General features: G+C 37.7%; 2 protein-coding genes across 2 annotated transcripts; one reads left to right on the top strand and one right to left on the bottom strand.

The window, feature by feature from the left end:
- Window positions 1–47: 47 nt before the first annotated feature.
- synm (synemin, intermediate filament protein) lies at window positions 48–8,880 on the top strand. The gene is made up of 4 exons (XM_079873759.1): window positions 48–1,025; window positions 2,693–2,817; window positions 4,491–4,561; window positions 4,732–8,880. The coding sequence occupies exons 1-4, from the start codon at window positions 228–230 to the stop codon at window positions 6,942–6,944; spliced, it is 3,207 nt and encodes a 1,068-aa protein (XP_079729885.1). The 5' UTR covers window positions 48–227; the 3' UTR covers window positions 6,945–8,880.
- On the bottom strand, window positions 8,119–25,841 carry ttc23 (tetratricopeptide repeat domain 23). The gene is made up of 11 exons (XM_079873760.1): window positions 25,597–25,841; window positions 25,134–25,305; window positions 24,218–24,341; window positions 23,912–24,053; window positions 23,575–23,700; window positions 17,406–17,577; window positions 16,330–16,435; window positions 14,775–14,902; window positions 13,278–13,427; window positions 9,475–9,557; window positions 8,119–9,306 (listed from the first exon to the last, which is right to left on the bottom strand). The coding sequence occupies exons 1-11, from the start codon at window positions 25,668–25,670 to the stop codon at window positions 9,195–9,197; spliced, it is 1,389 nt and encodes a 462-aa protein (XP_079729886.1). The 5' UTR covers window positions 25,671–25,841; the 3' UTR covers window positions 8,119–9,194.
- Between the last annotated feature and the right edge of the window lie 128 nt (window positions 25,842–25,969).

The raw sequence follows: 25,969 nt of genomic DNA, 5'->3' as shown, positions 1-25,969 counted from the left end.
CTGGGCGAACGTAGCGTTGCGTAATTAATATTCATGAGCTAAACCGTGATCATAGTAGGACTCACTAACGGGACATGGGATCAGCTCAAATCCTCCGCACTTGTTCGACTCTGCCTCCGCCCAGCGCTTCTCATCGACGCAGAACACAGATGACAACGAAATAGTTGATTAACTTCTAACTTGAACATTTTAAGAGTAACCCGAATTTACACAATTACAAAGAAAAAATGTTCCGAATGAGGGAGCCGTTTGAAAGCGAGAAGCTCCAATTACAAGAGCTCAACCAAAGACTCGGCCAGTACCTAATGCGCTCAAAACAGTTGGAACAAGAAAATATCGGCTTGATAAGCGAAATAAATTCAATCAGACAACACAGGTCTGGAGAATGGGAAAGCAAACACATGTCCGAGCTACGGGAAATGAGGAGACTGGTGGAGCGTTTATCTTTCGAGAAATGCAGAGCAGAGATGGAACGACAGAAGCTGCGCAATGAACTCCAGATGCTTCAAGCGATGCGTTCAGATGAAGCTTCGGTGGGCAAAGGCATCGGCACTGAGCTTAAAGGATGCGAGAGGCAGCTCCATCATACTCTTCAGACCAACCATGCTTTGGAAGATCGCCTTGTTGAGCTTGAAAACGAATATAAGTTTTTGGAAGATGCCCACAGAAAGGAAATCGGCCAGCTGAGGAACCAGGCGCACTCCCGAACAGTGCGCGTTGTGACTCAAACGCATCACGCACCTCCAGCAGTAACGATGGAAGAGGTGCAGGAGTATGCGGCCAACTTCACTGAAAGCTGGCAGGGGACTTTAGACATGTACCGCCTGAGGGTAGAGGAAATCGAAGAGTCTATAAAAGCAGACCACGCGAGGCTGGAGGACATTCAGAGGGAAAAGAGGGAATGTGCTTCACAGTTCAAGAGGCTGCGTGACGAGATTGAGAAACAAACACAAGTGCAGCTGAACCTTGAGGAGCAGCTTGAGAACATGCAAGAACATTTCAGAGATGAAATCAGTCAGTATCAGGTGGGTGTCAAAGCAAAACACAAGGCCTTTTATTAATAAAATCACTACAGATGAAAACAGGGATTGCGTAAGGATGTCCAACAGCGCCACACCCACTGTGCGCACTACTAGTGACAGCAGCATCATGGTACATTCTAGAGCAGCTACACATTAGTGTGCCATTACTTTATTTTTTATTTTTTTTTATTAGAGGTACAAATCACATGTTATCCCATCTATAGGATATATTTGATAAAGAATAACCTAGTGGCTTTTTAAACACGTCTGTAATCCCCTCCCTTAGAATGGCCCACAATAGAGGAAACATCGAACAAAAAGTTACTGATTAAAATATATTTCTTACATTTACTTTCATATATAAAGTGCAGTTATATAAAAAAATGTTGACGTTCAACATTTCCTGTATGTTGAGAAGTTTGTCAGTTTAATATTTTTAATATTTACATTTTTCAAAAACATTGTTTTTATAAATAGTTTTATTAAATTTATGAGTTTATCAGTGCTTTTTAGTTCTTCCAAGAGTAAAGTAAAATATTACAAAACAAATAGTGGAGACCAAGCAGGCATCAACTTCAGATGAACATTATCCAACACCTGTTTTTTCAATGGGCCCTTTTGGAGCTCAAGTGAGAAGTGTTTAGGCACTGCCAATATCCATGTTTATCATCTCTAGATCAGTGTGCCTAAAAAAAAGAGCATTAAAGCCTCATCCCATTATTGCCTCTCTCCAGGGAGAATGACAAATGCTGAAGCAAAGTGCAAGCATCAGTAAAGTGTTGTGTCACTGCGGGCTAAATTGAATGGAGGATGTCAGTCTTAACAGATTACTGCAGTTAGTTTGAGTGCCAAATGTTCCGATTCCAAAACCACAGATGCACTCATCAAACAGACTAATGATGTGTCGTTGTGATTTTGCCATCTAAGACATGTATCAACAACTTTTGTTGACCCTGGAACAATATTCCTGTCCAAAAACTAACCCTTATCTGTGCCCCTAAATCTAACCCTACCCATAACCTATCCCTAAAATCAAATGGGAAATGATAGGTGAATGAGAATGGTGTAGAAGCCCTTTAACTCTTGTTGTAAGCCTAAACCTGACACTAACTATAAACCTATTCCTCAGATCTGATTGGTTGATTGGGAATGTTGTTGCAGGATCAACAAGGATGTTGATCTAGGAACATGTTCAACTTGGTGAAATCGCATAGCTTTGTGAAATCACATTTATGTCACCACTTGAGACCAAAAATACTTGATGGAGAGTTTGGAGCCACTGGAGTGGGGGAAATTTAAAGGCTCGTAGCAACCATTGAATGTAGCATATTAGGAATTTGATCTGTGAATTACATTGACTTAAAAAAGTCTTGTCTTGTGACTTGGACCAACATAAAGTAGATAACCCTTCAATCATTAAAAATCCCTGCCTCTTTAAATAAATAATGAGGTTTCAGCAGGGGGTGATGTTGGAAGAGCAGGTGCATCACACAAACAGTAGCCCCCAAAATATACTTTGGATCAATAAGATGCAAGTGGACACTCTTTTGAAAGAGAGAGATGAGATAAAAATAGGTTTATAGTTTAAACACTATACTATTCAGTGTATTATTGCACTATATTTATATGTACTCAAACAGGCTAACACTATCTATCTACTTGTCATACAGGCTATCATTGAGGAACTGGAGTATGAGCGCAGAATGTTGTCCAACACCATCTCAGAGAAGCTGAAGGACCATCAGGATCTCTTACAGGTCAAGATGGGTCTAGCTTTGGAAGTGGCAGCATACAGGTAGAGCATACAAAATCAATTAAATGCTCCCTTTCACGTTCCACATTCAGCTTCTCTTTTTCTGATAATTCATGGTAAATGATATCCCAGAGGTCTTCTGCTAGGACTTGGATTTCATGCATTCAGTTATTCTCAAGCTCATGTATTTTTTAAGTACTGTCTATGGTCTGATGCTAACTCAAGCACAGGGATGAATGACCCGTTTCTTTGCCCTTAAAACGAGTCTCCTCCTACATTCTCTTGGTGACATGAAATATTAATACCAAAATGACTTGTGCTTCATGGACTTTGGCTTACAAGACATCTCACAGGACCAGTGCAGGAGTCCTTGAAAGCTATTAAAATGTCTTAAGTTCAGATTTCATTGTTAGGGGCAGATCACACAGAACATGTTTTTGCACTGATCCACACCATCTCTAATTCCACTGTGCTGCTTTTTTAGAATTTTCCATCTAAACATGCCACATGGATGTCTTTGACCAGCATGTGTGCATCTTTTGCAGCATCTCATACATGACAATTTTTTACCATTCCACTTCCTACGTCTAGCATTTTTTGAAACGCAAAAACACGTTCTGTGTGAATGGCCTCTTATTCTGCGATTTTAAAAGTATGGGTATCTAAAACTTTCTCCATGCAGTAATGTGAATATAAACATTTGACTGTTTTCTGTTTTGAGATTTGAGTAGAGAAGTTTGACATAGCAACCACCCCTAACATGAGCCTTGTAGATGTATTTTTAGCCACTGCAGCAACAGAGCAACTAATGCCCGCCCATTTGGCAAGTCTGCTTACAGTCCCGCCCCTCTTTTCTTGTTAGACTGGATAACTCCTGTATTTATGACCTAATCCGTGTATGTTGAACAAACACTGAAGCTGATTTATGATTTTCATTCTATTGTAAAGCTGTCTGATGCATTAGCTAATGCACATGGAAGATTAGCATCTAGAGTTATTAAATAAAGTTACATAAAAGTATATTAAAAATAAAGTTAGAGATTTTTTCCCCTACTTCATAATGCGTGTAGAAGATCTGCCATTGCAGGTACTTGAAACTGTATGTACAACCTTTATACATCCTTAATCAAATGTTTGGTTGGTCTCTTATCTGAAAATGTTGATATGTATAGTTGCAATGTTTTGGATACTATTGAGACATGATAATGTAGAAGTTCCATTTGTCTGTTTCAAACTGCTCCACATCGAAAGCCATAATGAAAACAGACAGGGTGCATTGTGGCAGTTATTTTTAGTGCAGTCTTTCAAAGGAATCACAGGGGACTTTCATACGTTTACTGTCTGTAGCTCCACATAGTCTGCTTCGCTTTGGTTCTCCACCGCATTTTTCATGTAAAAGTATTGTCAAGGTAGGTTCAAAGCTGCTCAAGGACCAGTTTAACCAATTAAACACAATGGTGGAGATAAAGAGTGTTTTTAGTGACCTTAACTGTATTTCTGCTTAGGACATAGGCTTGGTAGGTTTTCTGGTTGCCCTCAGTGTTGTTTGAGCTTTTGCATGGTCATGGCAGAACATGGAGGTAGTCAGCATTCTCCAAAGAGGTGAAAAAGAAGTGCCTAGGTTGTTCATGATACTGTATGTTCTGCTCAAAGTAATTCGATTGACCTTAAATATGCCTGTTTGCCTGTATCTTTGACATTGTCATGTTTATCAGGGCACTCTTGGAAGAAGAAGGAAGACATGCTCAAATGTGGTCTGATCAGCATTCAAGAGAAAGAAAAATAGGTATTTGCTTGTGTCATTTAGCTTGAAATAATGATTTAATGCTATATGATTTTTAACACTACTAACGTTTGGTTTACTATTATTCTAATTATTCAGTATTCCAACAAAGCATACTAAGACAGATGTTAGAAAGTAAAATGTCATTTTTATCTGTTATCTATCTACTGTAGATATAAAAATGCCATCCCATCCTTACACTCCAAGAGTGTCCATCAATTCGGCAAGTCGGCCAGATACAAGGAAAAAAGCCTTCACAGGATATGATGTTAAATATATGGAGCCTATTTCCAGCGTGAGAACCTCATCTACATCAAGTCAGTTTCATTCTCACGAACCCTCAAGGATCGTGCCCATCAGTGTATCAAATCGTGCCCAGCAAAGTCCTGTTTCAAGAAGGGACATGATTTCATTCACCAAAGCAGCGCAGGCAGCTGCTTCCAGTACCCTGAAACCTGTAGTCTCTTCTGTTGAGATAAAGAGAGAGGAAACCGATCAGAGAAGTATGAGAAAGGAGGTTTCACAGCACTCTTCAAAGGGCTCACTTGATCATCCCCCCTATAGAATCGAAAGTATATCAAGCTCTACAGCCTCAAAAATAGAGAAACCAAAGCCAGCGAATGTGATATCACCCCTTGCGAGTTTTACCAAGAGCACCACTGAAGAAATCAAACAAAAAGATGTTGAACCGAAAGAAAAGAGAATGGATGCCAAACAAGATAAAGAAAAACCCAAGGCAACAAATAAAGAAGAAATAGGGGATGTGAAAGAATCAATAGCTAAAGATGTGAGAGTGTCTGAAAATGTAGGGCATAAGGTGTTTGTAGGTGAGGAAAAAGTACTAGATGCAATTTCTACAGAGGAAATAATTCAGCAGGTCATGAAACCAGCTGGTTTGGATACTAGGGTCAGCTCAAGGTCCCCTGACTCAAAATTCACATATCATGTGGAGAAAACAGAGCAAGAGGATGGATCCACCAAGACTCAGATTGTCTTACAATCTAAAGTTGAGGAGGAGCTGGATATGTCTGAAGATTCTGCCCTGGAGGACCTTCTTAACAGGGGAGTCAAGAAAGTCACCCTGGAGAACATCAAAGGAACCCCAACTGGAACCATGATCGAGAACCTGCTGAGTCTTGGCCTGCAAGGTGAGAGTTTGGGAAATAGGTCAGTGAATGTGGAGATAATCGAGGAACCTGTGGAGTCTCAGAGTGATGAGGAAAGTGAAATTGAAATAGAGACTGTGGAGATTAAGTCTAAACAACCAAACATCAGTCCCTCATCGATGTTCTTCCAAATAGAGGAGCTAGAGAGTGACCCTAAGACCATGAAACCCTTTGACAGTGGTTCTGCTGAAGCCTCTCATTATGGAAACAGTGGCTCTGTGCAGGTTCAGGAAGTTACCAGAGATGAAAACATACCATACTTCTCGCATGTCCAAGAGTCACAAGAATACTTTGTCTCCACTCCAGAAGACAATATGTCTGATTTTGAGGAGGGTGAAAGGTTTATGTCTTACAGCCATTATGGAGTTATGGATGATCTGTCTGATGAACGATATTACCAGGAAGATGACCACAAACAGCCCGCTGCTGAAGGTCAGAGGTACAGAGATTCACCCGAATATGGTGACCACTCGTTTTTGAGAGACAACATCGAAGACTGCATAATCGAAGAGGAGGTGCACGTCTCTCCCACCCTGCAACAGTCCATAGTAGGGATCCTGAAGGAGGAGTCTCTAGACCCCGAACAGCAGCTCAGAGGAGCATTAGAGCAAATCCAAGATACTGTATCTGGAGCCCTCAAGGAAGAACTTGCATTTTTCACAAAAGGTAGAGAGACTCCAGAAAATGTCTCTGTTGACATCAAAAAAGTTGAACAAGTTACAGACAGCGGAACCATGACCATTGTGGCTGAGCTTAATGTGTCCCAGACGTTGGAGGAGTCTGGGCTGCTGGGAGAAGGAGGAGATGTTCCGTCTGAAGAGCAGATAATGGCAGCGCTGAGCTCATCCCACCCAACGCTCCAGCAGGCCCTCGGTGGTGGAGCTGGTGCAGCATACACCATGAGCGTTTCCCAAGAGGAGTTTCAAGTGGAGGGAATGCCATGGATGACCAGCAACGAAGAGATCCAACAATGGAGCTCAACCGATGAGGTCGGCAAGACGGAAAAACACATCAAGCTGGGCCCTAGTGAGAAATCCTTCACTTTTCAGATGGACGTGAACAACGGCTCCTCTGCATCAACAAGCGGAGGAGCCGTTAAAGTACAAAGAAGCGGCAGCGCTACTGAGTACTCACAGACCCAGATGATTGACCCCCACTTGAAGGTCTGTCATGAGAAAAGAATCGCAACTGTTTATCTTGAAAGCCCCAAAGACGAGTGATATCATGAAATAACATCTAAATGACACATTATAGCTCAACATATCATGTCAATCAAATAATTCATTATGAAATGAACCAAAAAAATCAGGTGTTGTAAGCCAGAATTAAAAATTCATGGTCCATCATGACTGTTATACTCTAAAAATGTTACTGATCCCAGTTTTTGAACAGTGCTGTAACTGACATAGCGAAAGTATTAACAAAGCTAAAGCTAATCACTTTAATGCTTTGCTTTGTATATATTATTAACTACCAGAACATTTTATTTCATTTTCACTATATAGTACAGCTTTAACTAAGCACAGAAAAAGTGAAAAACAGTATTTTCTTTCCATTTCATTTTTAAATAGCTTAAAAAATACATTGCTGACTATATAAAAACACACACTTTGTTATTGTACCGTCTCGTGCTTCGTTTCCATAGAATTGCAAAAATAAGTTTGCCATGTTTTAAAACCTTTTTATGAGATATGTTAAACAGAGATTGATCTGATGGAGATATTTACAAAAGTATGCAGAAATTCTAGATTAGTGCAGGCTTTAATTGGCCATATATTTGTGAGTTATTCAAAACATAATCATAATCACACATTAATCATAATCAAAAATTTGGATATTTTTGGTTTATATAGTGTGGTCTACATGGCCACCGTCTAGTTCTGAAGGTGAGAAGCACTAGACTGCCCTTCCTGTAAGAGATCCAGAGATCTCTTAATCCTTAAATGACATTAGACCAGCAAGGACTAATCTAGCAATCCTGCTCTTCCAGGACAACACATTTTTCATTGCTATAGTACTGTGTACAGAGACAGTGAGAGAGGGAGGATCGTAGATCCTTGGAGAAATCTCACATTAAAAATAAGTGCAAGGCAGCTTACACAGAAGTGTGTAAGTGCTTCCAGAATAGCTATTCGGTGCTAATAAGTCTGTCACAACCTATTACGCAATATGAGGATTCAGCTCCACTAAATGACTGTCTATTTTTAGGATTCCATTGACACTCTAAGGTAAAATAGTGTCTGAAGATTTCAAGTGTAAGCATGTATGTTTTCCTCTATTTTTTCTATTTATCTTTAAACAGATATCAGCATATTAATGTTAATGTCACCAGATGCTGCAATGGTGACAGTCCTGTGCCTGTTAACAATGCTGGGAGTAAAAAAAAAAAGAGTAACATCATTTCAACTTTATTTAATGATTTACCATTTCATTTTCAAGTAGCTTTTTATGTCAGTATTATCATAAACTATCATAGATCTAGAAATGAGATCCTCAATATCATATATGTTAACACAGTGATCCCAGGGGTTCTTAAACAAGTTTGAATAAATTTGATTTAACTTTATTACACTGGGTGCAAATGGTGCTTAATGTCATTTAATGTGTGTGAGTTTTTACATTTGTTTTTATGACACAAAGCAGAATATAAGAGTCACTTGCAATATGATTTTTCACATTTAAGTGACTTAAATAATATCCAGTATAATACAAGATGAAAGAACCCCATTTCTGGTTTGTGTTGAAGGATTTGAGTCTTACTCTTTAGGCTGCGGTGCTACACAACAGAAAAAATGTTGGGAAACACGGTGTTAACAGATACATTATAAGTTATTAAGGATCATTATTAACCATTTCCAAGTATATCTGCATCCCTTAAGATGGTGTTTCAGAACCTGCCGTTGTTTATTTGAATCTATGCATACTAGGGTTTTAGGACTCAGCCATCACTGTGAAACCTCATTTTGTCCATCTACGGATTTACAGTTTGCTATACATGATTTACTGCCTTAGCAAAGATTGGTTTGGGGATGTATTTTTGCTAAATGAAAATTCACAAAATGGGTGTGTTGTGCTGTTTTACTCTTAAAAAGACTAGTCTGCTCACTGTCTGAACATTGGTTTACATGCAAACACAATAAACAAACCCTTACAGAGTTCATGTTGTGATTTCAGCTCAATTCTCAGTATAAGAATTAAAACTCTTTGCAGAGAGGCCTGCCGCTCACCAGTCAGAGAGTGTTTGCAGAAACTGCTGTGACGGTGTATTAGATCACTACTGGACAGTTCTCATTTTTTGAAGTGCAGAGGTAGTCACCTTGCCAAGCACTCTAAAGACACAATAGAGCTTGTGTGCTGGTCTAGAAACACTGCCTTGCTTTTTCCAATCCACAGATTTCCCTTGGTGAAATAGGATGAGGTCAAACATCCCTGACAGTCCATGCCACAAACAGCCCTGCTGATCATTGCAGTTATGAGTTAGACATACTAGATGTCACCTCAGATGCAGATGATACCACTGCACAGAATGGAGGCCTTGTTTCAAGACGACTTTCCTTACGTCTCTCATTGACCTCTGGTGACCTAGAAAAAGACCACAAAGCATTAAATGCCTCATCTATTAATGATATTCACTTTCAGCAACACACTACATTCAGGTGAAATGTCCACATACTGCACTGAAAGCACATTTTTAGAGTGCACTGTGACTTCCTGCTATAGAGTGTAACACATGATTGAGTAGGAACTCACTGAGACAGCATGTCCACGGTTCTTTGTGTGGCTTTGGTTTTCTTGTGCTGAGGACCATACAGCATACTTTGAATATCCAGACACTGAAAGAGAGACATATATAGGTGATTAGCAAAACATTTGAGAACATTGGTGACAAGCTATACTCCATCTAAAACTACAAAATGCATGTATATTTTTTATATAAATACAACATAATGCATTATATATATATATATATATATATATATATATATATATATATATATATATATATATATTAGGGCTGTGAAAAGATTAATCGCATCCAAAATAAAAGTTTGTGTTTACATAATATATGTGTGTGTGCTGTGTATAGTTATTTTGTATATATAAATACACACACATGCATGTATATATTTAAGAAAATTTTTTTATTTATATATAAAATATTTACATTTATAACATATAATATAAATTATATATAAATATATACAGTATATAGATGCAAATATTTCTTAAATATATACATGCATGTGTATGTATTTATATATACAAAATAATTATACACATACACACACATATATTATGTAAACACAAACTTTTATTTTGGATGGGATTAATCGCGATTAATCTTTTCACAGCCCTAATATATATATATATATATATATATATATATATATATATATATATATATATATTAAAGACTACCACTCAAAAGTTTTTAAAGCTTTTGAAAGAAATCTCTTATGCTCACCAAGGCTTTATTTAAGTTATATTATTAAAGTAACATTATAATAATAAAGTAATAAAAAGTAATATTGTGAAATATTATTACAATTTAAAAGTGCTGTTTTCTATTTTAATATATTTTCAATTGCAGCAAACACAACTTTTCAACATTGATAATAACAAGAACCATTATTATATATAATTGAGTGCCAACAATAACTGATAATAACTGAGAACCAAATCAGAATATTAGAATGATTTCTGAAGGATCATGTGAGAGAGAAGACTGGAGTAATGGCAGCTTTTCCATCACAGGAATAAATTACATTTTAAAATGTATTTAAAAAAGAAAACACATTTTAAATTGTAATCATATTTAACAACATTATACATTTTTACTATATTCCTATCAAATAAATGCAGCCTTGGTGAAAAAGCATTAAAAACAAATTATTCAAAACTTTTTATCTGTAGGGTATATTTATATAATAATTATTATAATATAATTATGCATATTTTTTTATTCGTATGAGGTTGCTTGGAATATTTGTACTTTTAAGTTGATGATATTGATGACACATCATTCATAAACAACCCAAATCATTGTGACCGAATATATATATATATATATATATATATATATATATTAGTACAGTTGCTACACAGACTACTGAACAGTTCTAATAAAGAATTAATGTTCATTCTTTCAAAAGTGATGATTGTTATCACCATTTTCATAAAGGATGGAAAGGCCTGGTGAAAAATAAATGGCTAGCTGAGCTTCAATACAGTCATAACTGTCAGTGAATGTGAAACTAAAATATCAAAAAAGTTTGTATTTGTTACAGCTAAAATTCAAACCTAAGAAAGTAAGATTTAGTGCTCTGCTTTGTGGAGCTCAAAGGGTAGTGAACGGCTTGACTCTGATTTCACAGACATAGTAGAGAGGAGGAGTGCCTTTGGCACAGATATTATAGGATACCTGGCCAAGCCACTTCATTTCCTCAAATAAACCCACTCTCATTCACTTCTTCAAAACAACAGCAACGGTTAGGATGAAAAACACTCAAAATGACGACATGACAGCAGTCTTTCCATAAAAAGACAAAGGAAAGTACTGTTCAAAGTTTCCTTCATGATTGAAAAGTCTCAGTCCATGTTTTCATCACTTTCCACAGGCAAAAGTGATGTCATGGGGCCCACTTCAATGGGAAAACAGTTGCAGTGACTCTCAAAAGTGTGTGTGTGTGTCTTTAGAAAAGGCTCTCAAAAAAGGATATTCATCTAAAGACTGCATAAAACATAATATACTATACTGTGTATATAATCTAACTTTATTATCGCTTATTTAAATCCCTGTTTCTGTTTTAACCACAAAACCCTGGCTTTAGGCCAAAGTCTAAAGTAAGAGTGTGTTGCTCTGCTGCAGCAGCTGTCATGATTACAGGAGAAAGAACATGATATGAGCTGCTCGAATCTGTCAGAGGTAACGGGGAAAGGTTAATATCCTGAGGAAACGCTGAGCGTGGGACCACTGATTCACAACCCCAGAAATGGAGCCCTTCAATACAACAACAAAGCAACATAGCAACAGTGCTCGCTTACAGACGAGCGGGGACAGGTTTCCAAAGATCAACAGTCACCAAATTATCTCAAGAGGGGGTTTCAGTGTGACCGAATAAAAATAAAAGCCATATTTAGGACATACTAGGAGACAAGGATAATGTGGTAGCATCTTCTTACGGCATCAAATGTTAAGAGCGAAAGCACAAAAGAGAATGAATAACGTCACAAACAGGGGTGTGGTAGACTCCTGGAGGAGGACATCAAGTGAGCTGCCCAAGACACCAAGAATAACACTGTCCCATCTAAAAATAATCAAGCTTTAAATAAAGCTAGAGCTACCAAAACAAATGTTAACTTTGGTAACTTGCTTTATTACCTAAATAAAGTTACCATAATAAACATACTGTTCATTGTATACATGTAATAAAATTAATTTTAGAATTTGAGTTAAGACTATTTTAGAATACTATTTTTCTCCTAGTGGAAGGTCTCATGAAGGTCTCCTTTTAACAGCACTCAGCAATGTATCAATGGCCAAGAAAATGTCTACTTGCACCTAGAAGGACTAAGAACACAATGCTATTTTTTGGAACGTTTCATATCAGGAAAGGCGTCTATCATTCATGCTACCCTCCAAGATTAGAGCATAGCTCTGAGGACAGAAGCTGTTCAGATCTCTTTTTATGCTAACTGCAGGTGCACAGACTCTTTGCATGGAAGGATCTTGGTGAAATATATAGAACAAACTTTATTTGATAAACTATTTTATACTATCAGAATTCCATGTAGATGTAGCATCAAATTCAGCGAAATGATGATGTATATATTGGTTGCGTCCAAAATCGCATACTCTCTTGAGTAGGTACTTATTTTTAATAAGTACATTCTATATAGTATGAATGTATCTGGACGTATTACATTCATCATGTTGCCCTTATCATGTGACCTACCAGCGTTAGTTAACAGTACTGTGAATTCAGACAAACTACTTTTGTCACATAATGTTTTTCGCCTACTATATAGGGAAGTATGCGATTTTAGATGCAACCTTAATGTCACAATGTAATGGAAGTAGAAACTGATTTTTTTTTTGTATAGTGCTGTACTGAAGAAAAAAAAAAAATTAGAAAAAAATTGTTTTATACTGTTTTATCCATCGGTTGTTAACTGTATAGAAGCAAATCTGAATGCGAGTTTGCAGTCGTCAGTCGATTATAAGAAAGCGGCGGGATAAATGATTGGAAGAGTGTGGCATACATCACCAGTGAAATGTTTAATTAAAAAAAAAAATGTTTGAACATGCATAAATTAATTATTCACATTAAGATCAAAAACATGCATTTAGAAAATAGAGGGTGAATTTTGGTTTTGTGCTGACTTTAGTATACCTGTGATGTTTGATCATAAATACATTGCAGAACTGTTTTACTAGATACTGAATGTAATATGTTACACACGGATATTTATGAATAAGGTACGAGTAAATATCATTAACAGCTAACAGCCAACTCCTACAGCATAGTGATCATGTATTAGATTTGATTCACCTTCTTGAGTGTCCGGTAGGCGTGTCTCATCTGACCCCGTGCCATCTCCACTCCACCAATCAGCTGCAGCGCTTCTGCCACTTCTGCACTCAGTTCACCAAACGTGCTCTTCTTAAGGGACAGAGACTCTCTTTGGATCTCAGCGCAGCTCTGAAAAACAAAAACGCACAAACACTCCTTACAAAGTAGTCTTTCGGTATAAGAGATAATCCCAACTTAACCACCATAAATATGACATGTCTCCTCCAAAGTTTTGAATACTGATGAATTATCATTAATGTTGAAAACAGTTGTGCTGCTTACTAAAAAAAGGGACTTTTTTCAGTATTTGTAATCTATACTATAACTAAACTAAATGCTATAAATAGTATATTGTGATAAATACTATACAGAAAATCCCACCTTTTTAATTTCTTCGCAAAATGTACACAGTAATTATATTATCACCCAGCTCTAATCTGCTAAATGCTACTATAAAGCATTAAAGGGATAGTTCACTTTGAAATAAAATTTTGGTATGTTTTAGCTTACCTCAAGGGCATCCAAGATGTAGGTGTCTTTTGTTCCGCAGTAGTTTCAATTTTGATATTTTTAGGTCAAACCGTTCTTGTCTGTCAGTCCTATAATGCAGGTCTGTGGTCACTGTCTCAAAGAGCATGCACAGAGTCCAAATTAAAACAATTCCCCATCGTCCAAATTAAACAATTCCCCATCGTAAGTACACATTGATGGCCTAAGACACGAAACGAGCGGTTTGTGTGAGAAAACGAACAGTATTTATATCGTTTTTTAACTCTTGTACACAGCCACGTCTAAGTGATCTGAGGGCGCGCGCGCATCCTGCTGTGTGACGTGTGCGCAGACTGGTGCATAGATATATATACACTAGATGTCGCATTGGCTACGACAGTTCATTGGAACGAATGCCGTAGGCAAGGCGCCATCTATTCCAGCAGGATGCGCGCGCGCCCTCAGATCACTTGGACGTGGCTGTGTACAAGAGTTAAAAAAACGATATAAATATTGTTCGTTTTCTCACACAAACCGCTCGTTTCGTGTCTTAGGCCATCAATGTGTACTTACGATGGGGAATTGTTTAATTTGGACGATGGGGAATTGTTTTAATTTTTACTCTGTGCATGCTCTTTGAGACAGTGACCATAGACCTGCATTATAGGACTGACAGACAAGAACGGTTTGACCTAAAAATATCAAAATTGAAACTACTGCGGAAAAAAAGACACCTACATCTTGGATGCCCTTGAGGTAAGCTAAAACATACCAAAATTTAATTTCAAAGTGAACTATCCCTTTAAGATATTAATATATTATAAACATTAACAAGATTTTGTGTAAAGCTGCTTTGAAACAGTTTATTGTAAAAAGTGCTACACAAATACATTTGACTTGACCTTTTAAATGATATATATAGTTCAAATATAAAGCGCCATATATTTTCCGTAATATACACCATATCCAGAAGTATTTGAAGCTGACCTCCTGTTGTCCCGTGAGTAGGAGGAAATGACTGAAGTCATCTTGGGCAGATAGGGTGAGTGTGTCCTGTGGGCCTAATGCACTTCTATATGCACTTATACACTCCTCAAAAAAGTGTGCAGCTGAATCTATTGAAATGGGAAAAGAGATGCACATAATTACACTTCCCCCACTTCCCCTTGAAGAGCTACTCCAGCACAGTCATATTTTTCAGTTGATTAGCTGAGGGTCACCTTCAAGTCTTTACTGCTGTACTTGTTATGCAGGGCAGCTACAACAAAGCTACGCGTATGTACAGGCTGCTAAACACTTAGATACAGTGTGATCCAACGCGATTCACTTCAACGACAAACTCCAAACGTTGCATCAAATCTTAGTTATCTAAAGCAGTGTTTCTCAAACATGTCCTGGGGACAACCCCACCACTGCACATTTTGTATGTCTCCCTAATCTAACACACCTGGTTCAACTCAGCTCATTGGTAAAGACTGCAATACTTGGGCTACGTCTACATTAATCTGGATACATTTGGTTCAACATTAGGCTTTCCTGTAGCTCAAACAGTAGAGCATTGGCGCAAGCAACTCCAAGGTCATGGGATCGATTCCCAGGGAAAGCAAGAACTGACAAAATGTGAAATGTGTACCTTGAATGCAATGTAAGTCGCTTTGGATAAAAGCGTCTGCCAAATGCATAAATGTAAAATGTAAATACATTTGAAAACAGCATTTTAGTTGCAAAACGCTTCCCAGTTTTCAATCATTTTCCAAATGTTGCTCATCCACACTGAAACATCTGAAAATGCTTAAATCTCCTCACTGCGCATACATAAATCATAATAAAAGCTCACAAGATGATACCGAGAGAGCAGACATATAAAAGTTCTCACATCTAGTGTGATCTATTTATTAGCAAAATACTGTATCTCACCAATCATAGTTGCATCCAGGTTGCACTCAAAATCATATGGTCTAAATGCACTTGTCATACTGTTTTGCTTGCAGGACAGCAATTTTTAGAGTAAATTTTCTGTCATCTTTGCAGGAATGTAATATGAAGGTTCGACAAAGGAACATTTATCTTTAGCAACACTATGAAAGTAATAGCAGGCACAAAAATGCCGGTATAACCATAGATAAATTATTGGTACAATATGCGTCACATGACTAAATGTGTCTTTGATTTGAAATACCTCCATTTTTACAGTCCACAACATGACAACAATGCGAAAACTGTGTTTTCATATTTATCCCCCAAAAAAGCTGTCTTCGTTAACTAAAACGCCGTTTCAGTGTGGACGGAAGGCCAAAACGAAGAAAACTTATTAGTGTGGACAAGGCCTTGAATTGGGTGTCTGATGAGGAACATCCAAAATGTTCAGTGGTGGGGGGGTTTGAGAAGCAGTGATCTAAAGGACAGAATGATTTTTTATCACATTACATATTTAATTAAATTTCTACAATACTATTAACTTCATAACACATTTCATAACTTCTGTGATGCTCAGGGCCTAATTAAACCCAGTTCAGAAAGACTATTGTGAGTGCATTGTTACCGTTGTGATGAGGCTCTGAAGTGGAAGAGTACGCCAGAGCCAAGCTGTGAGCGATCTGGGCCCCTTCCAGACCCCCAGGACTCTGACTAAGAGCAATGGAATGAGCCTGCAGAAGAGGGAGAGAGAGATACAGAGATTTGAATACAGATATATCACATATAAGACCCACCCTCAAGCATAGGAAACATTAATCATTTCAGGCTTTAAATAATTCTGTGGTCCAGTTTTAAAAACCATTAGACAGAGGATGTCAAAAACATAACCCATGGTCCAAATATGGCTTGTGGAGGATGCGATCTGATCCCATGCGATGATTTGAGGAAAATAAGAATAAAAAAACATTCCTGTCATTCCTGAAATATTCATAATATTCTATATTTATATGTTGCAATTGCATAAAGTGGTACAGACTTTTGTTTAGTCTTTTTTTTTCCGTTCTAACTTTGCATTAATGTTTGGTTTCAGGTGGAGTTATCCAGTCAGCTCTTGTCAATACCGTCACTTGATTCATATTTCCTAATTACTCATGTTATACACTATTGTTCAGTTTGGGTTCGGTAATATTTTTAAATGTTTTTTTTAAAGAAGTCTTGTATGCTCAATTTTAAATAAACCTTCTATTATAATATATTTTAAAATGTAATGTATTCCTATGATGTCAAAAGCTGAATTTTCAGCATCATTACTCCAGTCTTCAGTGTCACATGATCCTTTAGAAATCATTCTAATGTGCTGATTTGCTGCTCAAGAAACCTTTCTTATTATTTTCAATGTTGAAAACTACATGATGTTTTTTATGTCTTTACTGCCACTTTTGACCAATTAAATTCATCCTTGCTGAATAAAAGTATTACTTTCTTTAAACTTCTGAATAGTAACATATATACATAATCTAAAGGCCTCTGGTTAGTAGTAAACTACATATGCTTTCTTTCTTTTTTACCTCAATATTGGTGATTAAAGCAGGATAAAGGTGATTATGGAGCATGTATTTAATACACCAAACACCAAAAATGGGTTTGACAGCCCTGCACCTCTCCTCTGCTTTAATAGGAGTTGGAATCTCAGGAATTTACCTGTAGGAGATGCTCAATGGCTCTATCCAGATGTCCCTGTGCCTGTTCAATGGCTGCCATGTTTCTGTAAACAAAGCAGATCCGACTGAGCTGAGCTCCTTCCCGAAGCAGCTCCAAGGCTCTTTCACATTGACTGAGGGCCTTCTCAGGCCTTCCCTGCCGCTGGTACACCCTATACAACACACCACATGCACACAGACACAAAGATGTCATTTATCATGAAATCAATCCACAACGTCACATACAGCACACTGTTGACCTTACTTGTGCATGCCATCATAATAAGAATGGCTCGTCTGTAATGCCAGTCATGGGCAAAAATGCCAGAACAATGAAAGGAAGAAGGTCGAGAAAAGGGAGTCCTGTTCAATGCAAACTGGTTAAAAACAGGAAGAACTGCTGTGTATTGCAAAGGACGGTGGTACTAGCTCTGAACCTTTAAAGAGCGTCCGTTTCTTTTATTAAGATGTGGAGTGCAGCAAATCCAAACATGCCCTGCAGTGTTGAACTCAATACACAAGAGCTCATGTCTTTATTAGGTCTGATTCTCCACTCTCAATATCAGCCTGAAGGCATTCGGTCTCACTCCTGAGCAATGCACAGAAAACTGACTCACTGCTGTCTGCTATCTGTGTAGAAATGAAGTACAGAAGACTGTTCTATAAAAAGTATCGTTTAAATTGCTAAACTGATTTTTAATGACACAAAGATTTGTAATGTTTTACACTTATGCTCACCAACGCTGCATTTAGTATTTCACACTGTAATATTGTTAAATATTGTTGTAACTTAAAACAACTGTTTTCTAATTGAATATGTTTTACAATAAAATGTATTCCTGTGATGACAAAGCTGAATTTCCAGTATCATTACTCCAGTCTTCAGTGTCACATGATCCTTTAGAAATCATTTTAATTTGATTTTGTGCTCAAGAAACATTTCTTAATACTATCAATGTTGAAAACAGTTGTGCTGCTTAAAATTTTTGTGGAATCCGTGATATTTTTTCCCCCGGGATGCTCTGATTAAAGGTAGGGTAGGTAGGAATTGTCTAAAAAACTTCTTTTCCAAATTTGTTTAAACTTTATTTATATATCAATACATAATTAAAATGTAAGTACTCTGAAAAAGAAAGTATAAAAATCGAGTGTCTGTAGACCTCTCACGACTGTTTTAAAGACAGCTCATTATTTCCATTCACTCCACCCCCTCCATTCTGGGCTCCTTCCAAAGCCACGCCCCCAAAACACATGAACGCGCGACTCCGACCGCTGAGCTGGACGCATTATTTACCTGAGACGAGCGGAGAGGAAGGAGCACCGTGCATGTAGTGACATCATGTCAGAATCACATGTAATAAAAAAATCTAACTTTATCATAATGAATATAAACAAATAAGATGTATTTTAGTACTCACTATCAAGCTAGCATATCGATATTGGTAAAGTTTAAAATATATATTTTTTGATTCGCTAACGAGCTAGTTATATCTATAAGGCAAAGCTAAAAACAGGTTGCATTGATACACGTTTTTCCATTACCATCAGTTACACTGTGATGAAGATGAATTTCGTGTAAGATTCATAACATATATGGTGTTCTGCATGTAAGAGTTTCCATGATGAAAGCATTGTTGACTCTGATGAGGTCATGCAAGCGGCCGTGCAACTAGGGACCGAGGACGGGGTGGTCGAAGTGCAGGGCAAGGAGCACTTCTTGGACATGAGGAGCTGCGTCGAGTTTTGCATCTCCTATTCCTAGGTTCCGTGCCTCTTGAATTCCTCAAATCAAACGGCCGGTTGCGCGCAAGTGGGCAGATCCTTTAGCTAAAGGGTGGTTGCCATGGTTGCGAGAGAGAGTGACAGTCGCCTAAGCCAATCCTTTGTTTCGTCCCGAATGGAAATAATGAGCTGTGTTTAATGCAGATTAAACGGTCTAGAGTCACTCGATTTTTATACTCTTTTTTTCAGAGTACTTACATTTTAATTATGTATTGATTGATATATATAGAAAGTTTAAACAAATTTGGAAAAAAGTTTTTTATAAAATTCCTACCTACCCTACCTTTAATAGAAAGCCGAAATAATAGCATTTATTTTAAATGGATATCTTTTTTAACATTATAAAAGTCTTAACTGTCACTTTTTTTGTTACTTTGTAACTTATCTTTATTTTAAAAATAGATGCTAATTTAAAAATGCTAAAAGTTATGGTTAAGGGTTAAATGTAAAAAATAAAAATCCCAGATTTTCATTTGGATCTCTTGGCTCTCACTGTAAATAACTATACCATGATGCTTCTCTCTGATGTGGGCAGGTGTGTAGCACTGGGCTATATGGAGACATACATCACCACAGGGAGATCCCATATTTCACCAATCCATCTTGTTAAAAGCCTTGAGCCTTTCCAGAGTCATCCACTCTAATGGATCACTAACTCAATTTCCCCATCTCAGAGGGAATAGCCTGCTCATGCAGCATCCTTGTCCCATCAATACAAGGCTGGTAAAAAATAAAGTTGCATCACAAACATAGGTTATAATTGATAAGTTGATATCCCATGATGCCACTCTAAATTAGCAAGCGGAATTTGGTGATGGAGATGGTTGACATTACACATAATCTGTCACCCATATCTGCATAATTTGATGATGCTGGAGCTGTAAACATGTCTTATCTTAAATAAGGTTTATATTTTAGAAGTGCAAGCTCTAAATCGGAATATCCAATTGGATTTACTGCAATCAGTGAAAAACGCTCAAGGGCAAGATTTAGAGCACGACTCCACCAAGGTTTTCTCATAGTAGTCTGTGTGTACGCTGGAGCACCCTGGCAACTTTTCAGGGCTGCATCAGAAATTCCAGACTATGGGCCTCCTTTTAGGGGCAGTGGGACATGCAGCGTGAATGTGCCAACTCTACTGCAGCGCTGCCTGGGGACACAAACCTAAACACGTCCTGTATTATGCCACGCAGTGCCAGCGTAATACCAGCCATCCTCTCAGGCATCCTCTGTGGGAGGAGAGATATAATCTGCGAGGAGAAATCTGATTTAATGTCCGTTGTGCAGGGGCGTAATGCAATTAGGGATTTTTACATGAACTGCCAAGTAGTCCCCCAAGCCTTCTGCTTAGTAATTGTTAACAGACCAATATTGACGTAGAGTGTGTTTGAAAGATTTCAGGCTTGATGGAGAGTAGTGCCAGAAAAAATGGGGGAAAACAAACACAGAGCAACAGAAAAGACATCGTTGCCTTTAAAAAAAAAAGAAACACTGATTACTTCAGACTGTTATAACAGCACTCCAAGTTTAGCTCAGCTTAACGGTAAGGTAGGCAAAGTTATTCATAAAAAACGTTTTGTAATAGAACTGGTTTAAAAAATATTTTAAAAATGTACATTTATATTCTGTGGAAGTCTCGGGACCAAAAAGCGTTCGTCCAATCATTGCATTCGGTCCGAATGTAATAATAGGGTGTCCTACCTGCCTGTCAACCTGTATTTGCATACCTTCGCGCAGACATCACACGTTGTCAGCGTGTTCTATGAGGCTATGCAGAGTTGTAGACAGTAACAAAGTGCCACGAACAAACAGCAGCCGCCTTTTACAGTTCCTCCTGAACCAAGACAACGAGCTTATGCTGCATTCACGCCATAACTACTGTAATTAAGAGACATTCTACTCGGAGCTGGTCAATGCTGAAATGAATCTGCAGCAGTCAGGTGGTACATGTCAGAGCTCTGTAAGTTATTTACGTTCATTATTATTGTAATGTTACGTGCTTTGAGGTGATTTAACGCCGTCCATTTGTGACGTCATGTGTTTTGGAGGAGGCGTGGCTCTGAAGGGAGGGGGTGGGATCTTATGACTTTAAAGTTAGCTTGCTATTGCTAACCTCTCTGAAATTGCCTACCCCATCTTTAATTTACAAGATAACCAAAGAAAACAGAGCAATGGTTTAAGGGGATGTGTTTGATATATATGTAGATCGACCATTTTTGACTGTCAAAATGCCGGCGGACACAGCTACAGCGAGTTGTTCAAAATCTTTCTTTTAAGTAAACTCTGTGTACACAAACAATGTTCTCAATGCTCGAGTTCATGTGTAGAGCCCTTGGTGATACTTTGAGCAAAGTTTCATGTTGTATCGAGCCTTCTTAGTGTTTTAAAAATAGCGATTTTTGATGCTATCATAGAAGTGCCCCTAGCATTCCCATTCAAAAGGTAATTTGACTGAAAACGTAAATACGGTCAAACTTAAAAGTGGCATTTCCATTCTAATTATACTTTTAAACAAAAGTTTGCCTTGGGTAGATTAACAAAAAGACCCTAGGTTGCATTTTGGCGAGAATTACCCTTTAACTGCAGAAGAAAAAATGAATACAGGGTGAACTATCCCTTTAATACGGTCTTTTTTTCTTTAGGACGCAGGTTTTCTATCAGCCATCAAGTGGATGTTAAGTGGATGGATGATTTTACATTGACAAAAATGACACACTTAACATTTTAAGCTTTTCTTTGTTCACAGGGTCAGAGTGTGAAAAGACATAGGAGGAACACACGTCACTTTTGAGTTCTCTCAAGGCCAATAAATCCCAACCAGCAAGTCTCGAACAAGGGCTGATGTAAATATGTGCAGAGATTCATGTCAGATATGCTGACTCTGATGTTCGTTCGCTCTTTGCCTCCATCCGGATTAAAAAGCTGTAAGCGTGTGTCATTGTTTCAGGGTTTTGTGGTGGTATGTGTTGATAGCGCAGGCTCGCTCATTTCAAATATGTCAACACTAGCTTTACAGTCAAAGGCAGAAGAATTAGAAAGCTTTCATCACAATTCGCATATGCACATTCTTGTGGGACCATGAAACCAGCTGACAAACTGATGAAAACACAACCTGCTAAGGGTAGTAAAAAAAAGAAATCCTGACATCATATTATAAATACATAATAAATGAGCTTTACTACATAGCAGTTTAACTTCTCTCACACATATGCCCTTACATAACAAAGAGCAGCAGTAATAAAACCTGAGATGGCCCAGGGAGATACTGTCGCTCTGCACTCACAACATAAACACAGCTGGCAGACAAACCACAGTCGTTCATTGTCACAGTCAAGCTTGGTGAGACCAGCCATAATAAACACTGGGATCAATACAAGCTATTGAACAAGTTAATCAAGTCCTCCTGTGGGAACTATTCCCCCCTGAGAAACAAAAGATCTTTGAATTCACAAATAAAAATCATTTAATGTGAACAAAGTAAACCTGCTGAAATTCTGCATAGTAAATCTTTTGCTTTATGTACGGTTAATAAACTGATGCAAGTGACGTTGGGTTTTGCATTGCAGATTTTCATGTAGTTAACTCTCAAGATAAATGTTTACAGACGCTTTTCTGGCCAACCTGGAGACATTCATATTAAACGTGTGAGGTTCACAGGCACTCAAAGATATGATAATAAAAGATAAAAACATCATTCTGTTTCTATTTGTCCTTCACAAGCAGTGGCCAACGTGAAATTCATCATAAGCTTCGATTCTGTTGTGGATGAGGAGCACCACCTTGTGGTGAAAAATACACTTTATACTGTTGATATTAGCTTGTGGTCCTAATGAAGTGCAGAAGAGACAAAGCCCTTAAAGAGAACAATTTCTAAATAAATGTAGCATAACAACAAATTCTGATGCATTTATGAAAGTGTTCTCTTAGTTACTTAAGTGCACCAATGTCAACTTGAAGTGACGCCAGGAAAAACATGGATTTAAATCTGAACCTGATATTTGAAACTGCAGAAGTCAAGAGAAATAAATAGTCCACAGCATGTGATTCACCATAGTGCTTTGTGTGACTATCAATGCGGACTCGGCTGCCATGTCATATTTCAGGCCTGTATACAATTTCATGTGTTTATTATGCCATAAAAAGACTGTGAAATTGATTGAATTGTTTCTAAGGGTAATAATTACAAAATGAATCTCTCTTCTCCTAGTCCTAGACTTTATGATTTATGCAGAGTTATATTTAAAAGGAAGGCAAAGACCTCAGCACTTCTCTAAAAAGGGGCAGGAATTTATATACTAGTCTTTTAGAGTTGGATTGTCTCTCTTGTTAATCCAGCTATGTCATTACAGTCAGCCATTAAAACAATTAAGATTAAAATGGACCCATACCTTGCTAAATTTGTAAATACTTCATACTCAGTGTCCACTCTGTCCTCCATTCCCATGGCTTCTTGTGCTACAATGTCTCCCGTGACTATCTCTGCTTTCTGAAAGCTTGACTCAGCCTCTGCTAAGGTTCACATAGTTAAGAACTCATCAGTGGTGAATTAACATATTACTACCATCAGTACATTATTTAAAGCAAGGTCTGTATGATGAATTATAAAAAAAATTCTACTTCAAAAAGAGTTCAATAATATCACACACACACATATATAAGATTTGAACAGTTAAGATGCACTACAGTATGTATACGACGGCATTAGATTTTTGTAAACAAGGATATTTTCCAAGCACTAGAGCAGTGCTTCCAAGAGTCTGATGTATGGTAAGGAAGCAGATGAGGCAGCTCACTCTCTCCTCCTGCTGGCTGGAACGGAGTACTTCAAGTGCTTGGGATGCATGTTCTTGTGCCTGATGTGCCCAGCCTGGGAAACAGGAGGTCATAACTGTTAGGAGGTGGTTAACGTATTATAAATGGCTGCCTAAGAAATCAATTTGCATGATTCACAGTCAAAGCAGGGTTTATTTTTCGCTGTATGTTATTCTTTCTTCTATCTTTTTAAATGCATTAAATGATGAACAATTTTACCTTTGTATTGCAAATAGGCTTTAGCCAGTCTTGACTGGGCTTGGGCCACTGCAAAATGCTCATTTCCATAAACCAGTCTGGTCAGTGCAAGGCAACGCACAAGCTCCTGGATACAGAGGTCATGCTGCAAAGTTCAAACAAGCAAAAAACATTAAACTAGAGAAATTATAAAAAAAATTTTTTAATTAATACAATGATCAGTCATTGTTGATGCACTGGAGATTAAGATTGTGCCTGGTGTGCTATATGAAAACAGGGGTTTTCAAACTGGGGTCCGGGGCCCCCAGGGGACCACAAGAAAGTGCTAGGGGGTCTGTGGATATGTTTAGAGGAAAACAGTGTAAAAAAAAAAAATTAAATAAATAAATAAAAGAATATTCAAATAAATATAAAATGCATATTTGATATAAATTAATAAAATAAGTAACAAATACTAGATTAAAATGAAACTAATTATATTAATAAATAATAAAAAAAGATTCAAATTAATTGTAAAAGTTAAATAAAAAAATAAATAGATTAAAATAAATAATAAAAATTGGTACTATACGGTTATCCGGACCACACCTGACCACACGTGACCACAACCGCTCTTGGTTGGTCGTAACCCCAGTGACGGGTAGGTTTAGGGGCGGGGTTGGGGTAGGTCATCACATGTGGTCCGGATAACCATATAGTACCTAAAAATTAGATAAAAATAAATGAATAAGTTCTACATAAAATACAATATTTCCCTCGCAAGAAAATGGTCATATATGCCCATGGCATCTAAAAGTTTGAAAACCCCTGCTTTATGTAATGATAATAGATCATACTGAAATGTTGGGGCACTGATAAGGTTACATAAATCAGTAGGACAATACAACATTAGAGTGTGAGATATGTATTTCGGAATGTAAGATTATTCCATGTGTACCTCTTCACTATCAGTCAAGGACTGAGCTCGTCTCTCACAAAGTGATAGTTTCTCTGCAGGATTCATCTTACTGTAATTCTTCACATCTTCTTTCTGCAAGATTATTGTTGAATCTGCATCCTTTAAGGATTCTCCTGAACTGCAACTGCTGCTCATGTTGAAGCTGGTGAATCTGTAAAAGTTTAGAGCTTGGTTGTGTCTCTAAATATAATTAACTGGCTACTTAGCAGTTCTGTGCAGGTAGGCAGTTAACTAGGTTTTGATAAACATCCCTCTTTGGGTGCATGGCAAAGAGATGCACTGGAAGTGAATGGTCACTGAGACTGTTGGTCTCTCTCTAACATTCTGCCTAACAATTTCTTTTGTTTTAGGTTTTAAACAACATTAAGGTAAGTAAACTATGACATATTATTGCTTTTGGGTGAACTATCTCTTTAACAGCGGCAGGAAAATGGCTACATACGATTCATCCAGCGCAGTCACAGGACATCTCTGCTGTGGTGCGCGAAACGATCCGCTGAGCGGTGCCAGACTCATTTTAATGGAGAAGGCAAATAAAACTCAGATGTTATTTCATAAGCAGACATTTGATTAATAATGAGTTCATTTGACATCAGTTTTTAAAAGACTGCAATGGTCTTTTCAAATACACTAAACATAGAGCTGTGCAACCGAGTAACGAATATCACGAAAACCCAAACAAACGCTGTGATTGGTTGACTCATACACATGGGTGAGTCATGTGACTCTCAATCTCTTCAAATCGACCCATGCAGTTTACTGTATGTTCTTACGATTTCAGTATTTTTGAATCAAACTTTGCCACAAAAAAAACC

This window comes from Squalius cephalus (assembly GCF_949319135.1).
Source record: "Squalius cephalus genome assembly, chromosome: 6".
Classification (NCBI taxonomy): Eukaryota; Metazoa; Chordata; class Actinopteri; order Cypriniformes; family Leuciscidae; genus Squalius; species Squalius cephalus.
This window is presented reverse-complemented; position numbering and strand designations above follow the sequence as displayed.

What these genes read in the sequence shown, in the direction of transcription:
- synm (XM_079873759.1), top strand. Translation starts at nt 228, where the DNA reads ATGTTCCGAATGAGGGAGCCGTTTGAAAGCGAGAAGCTCCAATTACAA. An exon ending in ATGAAATCAGTCAGTATCAG is followed by an intron (nt 1,026 to 2,692) that starts GTGGGTGTCAAA and finishes CTTGTCATACAG; the next exon opens with GCTATCATTGAGGAACTGGA. An exon ending in TTGGAAGTGGCAGCATACAG is followed by an intron (nt 2,818 to 4,490) that starts GTAGAGCATACA and finishes CATGTTTATCAG; the next exon opens with GGCACTCTTGGAAGAAGAAG.
- ttc23 (XM_079873760.1), bottom strand. Translation starts at nt 25,670, where the DNA reads ATGAGTCTGGCACCGCTCAGCGGATCGTTTCGCGCACCACAGCAGAGA. An exon ending in ACTGCTCTAGTGCTTGGAAA is followed by an intron (nt 23,701 to 23,911) that starts ATATCCTTGTTT and finishes AACTATGTGAAC; the next exon opens with CTTAGCAGAGGCTGAGTCAA. An exon ending in TTCAGAGCCTCATCACAACG is followed by an intron (nt 14,903 to 16,329) that starts GTAACAATGCAC and finishes CCATTTCAATAG; the next exon opens with ATTCAGCTGCACACTTTTTT.